An 8,312-nucleotide genomic window follows, 5' to 3' on the forward strand; every position below is an offset into this window, starting at 1 on the left:
AATGACAGTATTAGCAACCATTTCAATGGGATTGAAATTAGCAATGAAAGCTAGGTCATTATTTCTCCAGTTGTTTAGTGCATTTTTGCAATCAGTAGGAAAGTGAAGTTTATTCAGTCCAAATTTAACGATTTACTGTTAATAAAACTTTTTATTTCAGTCAAATCGGGGGTATAGAAATAGTAGAATAATAAAAGCCGAAGAAGTGATAGAAACATCTCGGGTAGTTTTGTCTAGATCAGGCATTGGAGTCGGTGACCATGGCAGTTATGACATAAATTTCTAATAGCAAATCAACTAATCATGATCAGGGTTAAAACACCTCCAAAAGACTTGCCCTAACGCAAATGACGTCATCGTCCCAGTACGGAACACCCTTGCATTTTCAACGTACTAATCAAAACATAAAAGTTGTACAATGTGTCAATGAATTAAAAAAAATAGTAATCTAATACTTGACAAATTATTCGTTGTTTTTTATGCGTCTGCCATGTTACATAGTGGCGAGAATTTGTTAACATTTCAAGGCATACCTTTACATCCGTTTCGTGAGTGAGTTGACATTTCTTACGGCCCCTCCCCCGCTTCACAATAGTCAGCTACTACCGCTACGTATTATTTCTCACTCTTGGTCGCTAGTACGAGAGAGAGAGAGAGAGAGAGAGAGAGAGAGAGAGAGAGAGAGAGAGAGAGAGAGAGAGAGAGAGAGAATCTCGGTGAATGGCTTTACCCCGCAGGATGATGATTACCTTGTAAGACCCTCCTTTTTTGGTAAACAAATGTAATGGAGACATACTCGCATCAGTTTTTTTTTTCAACTTTCTCTCTCCTTCCCTAGCTACGACCCACATGCTTCGGGGTAACAACTAGGTACACTGTTTGCAATATATGTGAAGAGGCCTTTTCAATTTTTAGGAACATACCCATCTGTTACCCCCTCCTAGTCCAAGACTCGAACGCGTACCTTCGCTTTACCAGATAGGCGCGCAGTCGAAAGCAGAGGAGAGAGAGAGAGAGAGAGAGAGAGAGAGAGAGAGGAGAGAGAGAGAGAGAGAGAGATCGCAATAATCATTGCTGACATATACAGAAGTGTCTCTCCTTTTGAATAATTTTTTGATTGTCCGTAAGCGAAATATTTTCGTAATCTGCCGTTTGCTGGTCCTTTTTTTTTAATAGATTTCCTACAAATAATGGTTGCGATTGTTATTGTCTTTGACATATGCTTATAAGAGGCGTATATTTATGGTTCTTACACCAGTAAAAAGTAGTTTTTATCAGGGCTAGAATAGTGAGGGAATGGTAGGATCTTTGTAAACATATTTTCCCCTGACCTTAACCACTATGAAACAAAATCTTGTTTAGAATTCTTTCGTATGTAAGCAAGTTTTTTAAATTTATAAAATAGATCTTGTGATTAAATATGTTAAGCTGGAAAGCGAAAATATCTGAAATAATTCGTGGTCAGGATGACAATAAGTACTCTCTTGGATACAGGTGATAAGTCTATTATATATATGAAATTCATGAAGAATGCATGTGAAAATACAATAGAAAAATGTAATGCAAATACATTTAAAAAGTTATTAAGTCAACAAAGCATAAGCAGTAAAAGATGGAATCGTTTCTGCATTTGAAAAGCTAATGAACTGGATGAAGTGATACATGTAATGAGAGGAGCAATATTTTAAGAAAAAATAGATGCATGTATGAAATGCGAGAGAGAATAATGTACACGTATTCCATGAGCTGACAAAAATATGACAAGGTTAAAAGTTAGATGGACGAAAAAAAATATGGTGGAAGAAATGGAATACATTGAAAGAAATATTACATGGTGGACGAAGACTGGTGGATTAGGAAATTAAAGAAACAAATATTTGAGAGGAAAATGCGTATGTATGTATATGTGTATGTATGTATATGTGTATATATATATACATATATATATATATATATATATATATATATATATATATATAATAAAAAATCAGTAAATAATGTAGATAACCATTAATAGTGAAATATAAAGGTTTGAGAGAAAATACATGATGAAATTAAGTAGATAACCATTAACAACTGATTTTTCAAAAAGTTTTCATATTTTATCACATCCCAAAGAATTCCAAATCATCAGCGAACAAAGACAAACAATGGCTTACAGAGTATCAATGTCAGGTAGCACATAATATCTATTATGAATTGTCTCATAAAAAATAATAATCTCATGCAGAGAATTACTTTGATCTTAATACAAACAAATCCTCTTTATACAAATGTAAATTTACTCTGATGATTCGGTTGCCATCACTTGTGATGTCGGAAACAGATCCCAAGTGATGTGAAAGGGGGAGGGGGAAGGAAGAAAGGAGGGGGGGGGGTGGAGGAGGTAAGACCCGGGGGGTGGGGGTGGGGAATCGGTAGTGGTAGTGATGGTCGTGGGGAATAGGGGTTGGAAGAGGAAGAAGAAGAAGAGGAGATAATTATTTTGACAAACTTACCTTTGACTCTGTTTCGTCGAGGCAAACGCAAGCTGCCCTCCTGATGTAGCCTTCATCATCCAGTAACCTCGATTTCGCTTTGTCCGAAGTCTTGGCGTTCTTGTTGTTGTTCTTGGTGGCGCCTGGGGAGGCGTTGGCGTTGTAATTGCTCGTGCTGTTGTTGTTGGTGTCGCTCGAGAGCTGGCCGAAGCTGCTGCTGCTGTTGTTGTTGGGGTCTTCGTGCATATAACCCGTAAGGGGCGTCTGTTTTATCTCCCGCCCAACGGACGTCGATGACGACGAAGCTTCTGACGAAGTGGACGAGTCGCTGTTGTAACTCTCCTCGGTGTCCGAGTTCATACAGAAATCGTCGGTGCTGATGCTGATGTCACTGCATTCGCTGCTGACGCTGACTCTTTCCCTGCCGTAGGGGAAGCCATTGCTGTTGTTCTTGTTGTTATTCAGATCTGATTCGAGCCAGTACTTGGAGGATGGTGGTTCGCTCCTCCAGACGTGGCCAGGCCATGAGGAACAGGTCGAGTCGACCGAACTAATTTGATGGGGGAGCAACACGTTTCTGCTTTGGTGGAATGGCGATGACGAGTAGGACATGTCGCTGTCGTCCGGAGAAAAAGATGAATCTTGCACAACTTTACGCTGCATCTTGCTTGGAATTTAAGAAGGCGAGGAAAAGAAGAAATTGATCAGTAGGAGATTTGTACTTAAAGATGAGAGAAAGAGATCCTTCGAGGTGTTCGGTTATTCTTTACCTTGGTCATGTTAACCTCTTGAAGTCAAATGTTGTCCGGTAACGACTTCTGGTCGGCATGATGCTGGTGAATTGGTGAAAGTTGTTGTTTTGGAGTTTGTTTGGAAGAAACCAGCAAAAGCTGTTTCTCACTAGCGATACCCGATGGTATTATGTGGAAGTAACAACACAGCTAATAGTCCTGTTGTTGGAGGATGTCCCCAACACGAGTGTCAAGCCCTTCCTCTGCAATTTCGGGACTAGGTGTTAACCGCTCAGGCACGTGTAGTATACTGACAGGCGAAGCTCGGCTCGAGCTTCTTCTCGACTCGCTAGAGACCGGCCAAACTCTCTCTCTCTCTCTCTCTCTCTCTCTCTCTCTCTCTCTCTCTCAAAACCCACCCACTGCCAAGAACACACATACACACATACTCTCACACACCTCCCAAACTCCCCCAGCCAGCGACTTTGCCAATAGCCAACTTGACCCAACCCCCTTGTGTGACGTCATGGTCGACACACCAGTGACTGGCATAGCGTTCCCCCCTTAACCACGAAAACAATGATTACTCCAACATTCCTGAAGAGATTTGTGTTTTCGAACGTTTCAGTTATATTAAATATGAAGAGTTTAACATGTAAGGTCTGGATTCTGCAAGATGATTTATTATGACATATAACTGTACTGTTTAGCACTGACCGTTTTAATGTATTTTTTTATACAGTTTTAGCCGTGAAAGTATGAGGTGTTGTTAACTGCTGTCGTTTTCTTTGACGTTCCCTGTCAGTGTAAACCCACGCGCGCGCGCTCCCACGCGCGCGCACACACACACACACACACACACATATATATATATATATATATATATATATATATATATATATATATATATATATTTATATATATATATATATATATATATATATATATATATATATATATATGTCTGTGTGTGTAGATATGTGTATGCATATATGCATGTGTTTGTTTATATGCTTTCACATATTTATAAATATCCACGCTTATAATCTTACTGCTGTTTGATGTCACATGGCAATCAAGACATAAAGAGATAATAAACATCCAAGATAGATCAAACGAAAAGTAAGAAAAATGGGAAAGATAAATGGAATAGCCCCAGGTAAAAGTTAGTAAAAGTTTTTGAAATTAAAATTAACAAGAAGAAAGAATATATTACGATGGGTGTAAAATAAAAAAGATGATTGATTGTAGGTGTTAGTAGCAAACACTAAGCATATAACTTCACAATAAATTAATTTGAATATAGGTATATTTAGAAAACATTTATATATGAACACTAGCATATATATATATATATATATATATATATATATATATATATATATATATATATATATATATATGTATATATATATATGTATGTGTGTGTTTGTTTGTTTATTTGTATGATTAAACCCCAGACATGATTAATGACATGTCTGAGGCCTTGGTCCGGCAGTGGGGTAGAAAAGGCTCCATTCGTTGTTGTTTGTATGTATATATATATATATATATATATATATATATATATATATATGTATATATATATATATATATATATATATATATATATATATATATATATAATGCGTGTGGCCGTGTGTAAGAGAGAGAGAGAGAGAGAGAGAGAGAGAGAGAGAGAGCTTTTATTTTGACGAAAGTTCTCCCTACAATGTAAACATTGTTTTATTCTTTTTTCTTTTCTTATTTTCCAGTCGCATGACGTAGGATTTCATCGCACTTCCGCCGAGACCTCGGATGACCTCATACTTTGTAAGGTAGGTAGCCAGGGTGTAGTTCCTGTGGGGGGGGGGGGAGGGTGTAGCTTTGTGGGGTGTAGAAAAACATCCCGTGGGTGTGCCTCGCCCTCTCTCGCCTCCGTTGTTTACATGCTTTTAGTTGTTGGTTGTTTTATTATGCATTTATTATTATAACTTTTCGTTTATTTAGTTATTCATGCCATTTGACTCTCAATTATTCTAATTATTATTATAATTTTTTGTTGCTCAAAACTTTGTACCGTGTCTTCCTTAATTTATGTAACGCACCGTGACCTTTTAAATGGCACTGGATCTCCTTTAGTCTCTCTCTCTCTCTCTCTCTCTCTCTCACTCTCTCTCTCTCTCTCTCTCTCTCTCTCTCTCTCTCTCTCTCTCTCTCTCTCCCACGTAGGTCGTTTTTGCGTCAGTTTTCTTCATGGTTTGTTTATCTTAATGGTCCTACACAATTCTTTTTTTATTTCTAGTTTTTAGTTAGATCGATTTAATTGGTGAACGAGTTTCCTTGTTTTCGACAGAAAGGTTAATATTTGCATTGACGTAACTGACATTTGCATTCATTTGTAAAAGGAGAAACCGGAAGGACGAAAATGAAAAGACTCCGTAGGTCTCCTACGCAATGACGATCATTCTCGAAATATTGGCAGCTTCCCTTGAATCACACAATCGAAATAACAAGTACCACGCCTACTTCATAAGCACACAGCTTGTAAATCACCGTTCTAAAAATGCTTGTGAGTCAAAAACAAGTCCGTTTTTAAAGGGGAATCTTTTGGAGTCTTTTCTTTCCACATTCCTGTCACCGGACGCCTACCAGCAATGTGAGAAGCTGAAATTCTGAATATTTTATTTCTAAGACAACAGGTTTGCCGCCACAAGTTCGCCGGTGAGGTTTTATTTATTTATTTTTTCTTAAGGAATATTATTTCTTCGGGGAATGTAGGTTACGGCATTTCTGTTAGAGGATGGTATCTTTTATTTACAATATTACATCATACCATAGCGTCTTTCTTCTTATCTTATTCGAAATAGTGACTCATTTTGCCCTTATATTTTTTATTATTTATTAATTATGATTATATTTGTTCTCACTCATATACGTAGTCGTGTTTGTTTATGAGGAAGTAGTGTATGTAAGCAATTATGAGTTAGGATTCATGAGCATGTGGATAACTTATTTTATCTGTTGGTATGATTTTGTTTAAATGAGAATTATGTGTATGTTTGATTCCCGTGAATTCAAGTGTATATGCGTTTATTTTTGTTTCCCCTGTTTTCAGATATTTAGATATACAAATCCTATTTCTCCAGTAAAAAAAAAAGATTTTTTTCCCTTTTGTACCGAGTTCATGCTCCTATAGCCTATGCAATATGCAAAGCAATAAAGGGTTGTGATGGCTTATTGGAATTGTCCCTGCCTGGTGATCACCGGACTGGGGTGCGAGTTCCGCTCAGTCTCGATAATTTTTTGCAGTGTCTGCAACCTCACCATCCTTGTGAGCTAAGGATGTTGGTTTGGGGGAGCCTGTAGGTATACCTGCTGAGTCATCGGTAGTCATTGCCTGGCCCTCCCTGTTCCTAGCTTGGGTGGAGAGGAGCTTGGACGCTAATCATATGCATATATGGTCAGTCTCTAGGGTATTGTCCTTGTCCCTTGCCTCTGCCGTTCATGAACGTCCTTTAAACTTTTGATAGCAATCGTAAAGAGAGACCGTTATACCTTCTGAACTGTATACTTGTTCTCCTGGAAACATGCAAAACTCCATGTATAAAAAAAAGAAAGAAAACATGATAAACGAAGAGTCACGCACTACTTTCTCCGAGAAACACGATAAATATCCTGTCCTTGGAACACGAACCTTTTCCATTATCAAAGCAATTTTTTTTTTTTTTGTTCACTTGATACTTGATTATCCTTCTCAACGATTATACACAAATCTAAGCCATGAAGTACACCTGCACCCTTTAACAAGGGAATAATACATCATTTGTAAATAAATGTAGAATATTTTTTACTGAGGTCTTGCGCATTATTCATGAACCCGAAGAGCTTGTCCTTCATCATTCATTTATGAGAGCATTCCAATCCTGGCCGGAGCGGCAAGTAATAGCACTCTTATCAAAGGATAACGACGAATAGTTGAAAGTCATTCCTTCTCACCTTATTAGGAGAATTTAGGTGAAATTTCACTTAGAATGAAGGAGTTTTGCAGTCACTATTTTTATTTCTATATAATTAAAGCAACGGTCGTGGATATATATATATATATATATATATATATATATATATATATATATATATATATATAGTATATATATATATATATATATATGTATATATATAAATATATATATATATATATATATATATATGTATATATATATATGTATATATATATATATATATATATATATGTATATATATAAATATATATATATATATATATATATATATGTATATATATAAATATATATATATATATATATATATATATATATATATATATAATATATATAATCAATATATATGTATATGTGTATATATATATATAAATTTATGTACATATAATCAATATATATATATATATATATATAAATATATATATATATATATATATATATATATTACACATATATATGTATATATGTATATATATAAATTTATATATAATCAATATATATATATATATATATATATATATATATATATATATATACATATAATGTATACATATATATACATAGATATGTATACATTATATATATATATATATATATATATATATATATATATATATATATATATATATATATATATATATACAGTTCATGGGCTTATCAAGGTCTTCATCAGCTTCAGGTATATCAGTCAAAGCTATCCTCAAAAAAACTAAAGAGAATGAAAGCCCCGGGATACGATGGAATAACTGCCGAGATTATACTAGCCGAAAATGAAGTGACTCCCAGACTACTTACAAGATTATTTTGTAGAATGTGGTATGAAGAGGCAAAACCTGGGAGTTGGAAGTATCGGTGAAAAAAAAAAAAAAAAAAAAAAAAAAAAAAAAAAAAAAAAAAAAAAAGGAGACCTGACTGATTGCAATAATTACAGAGGCATAACACTATGAAATATAGTATGCTTATTCTTAACAGACTGGAGAGTAAGATTATGAAAAGCTGAGAAATGAACAAGCAAGATTTAGAAAAAGTAAAAGTTGCACTGACCAAATTTTCATTTTCAGACATGTACAGTAATGCGTAGAGTATAGAAATCTCCCTTTGATGGC

General features: G+C 35.2%; 1 protein-coding gene and 1 long non-coding RNA gene across 2 annotated transcripts in view; one reads left to right on the forward strand and one right to left on the reverse strand.

The window, feature by feature from the left end:
- LOC137632542 (uncharacterized) overlaps positions 1-3,554 on the reverse strand; it is a 40,339-nt gene extending 36,785 nt beyond the window's left edge. The window contains exon 1 of the mRNA XM_068364516.1: positions 2,499-3,554. Within this exon, the coding sequence (XP_068220617.1) occupies positions 2,499-3,140 (642 nt within the window). The 5' untranslated portion in view covers positions 3,141-3,554. The remainder of the gene's footprint in view (positions 1-2,498) is intronic.
- The window catches only part of LOC137632495 (uncharacterized), a 132,838-nt gene extending 127,812 nt beyond the window's left edge, over positions 1-5,026 (forward strand). Inside the window, exon 3 of the long non-coding RNA XR_011042048.1 lies at positions 4,963-5,026. This is a non-coding gene — a long non-coding RNA (uncharacterized lncRNA). The remainder of the gene's footprint in view (positions 1-4,962) is intronic.
- Positions 5,027-8,312: the final 3,286 nt, after the last annotated feature.

Source organism: Palaemon carinicauda, chromosome 41 (genome assembly GCF_036898095.1).
Source record: "Palaemon carinicauda isolate YSFRI2023 chromosome 41, ASM3689809v2, whole genome shotgun sequence".
In the NCBI taxonomy this organism is placed as follows: Eukaryota; Metazoa; Arthropoda; class Malacostraca; order Decapoda; family Palaemonidae; genus Palaemon; species Palaemon carinicauda.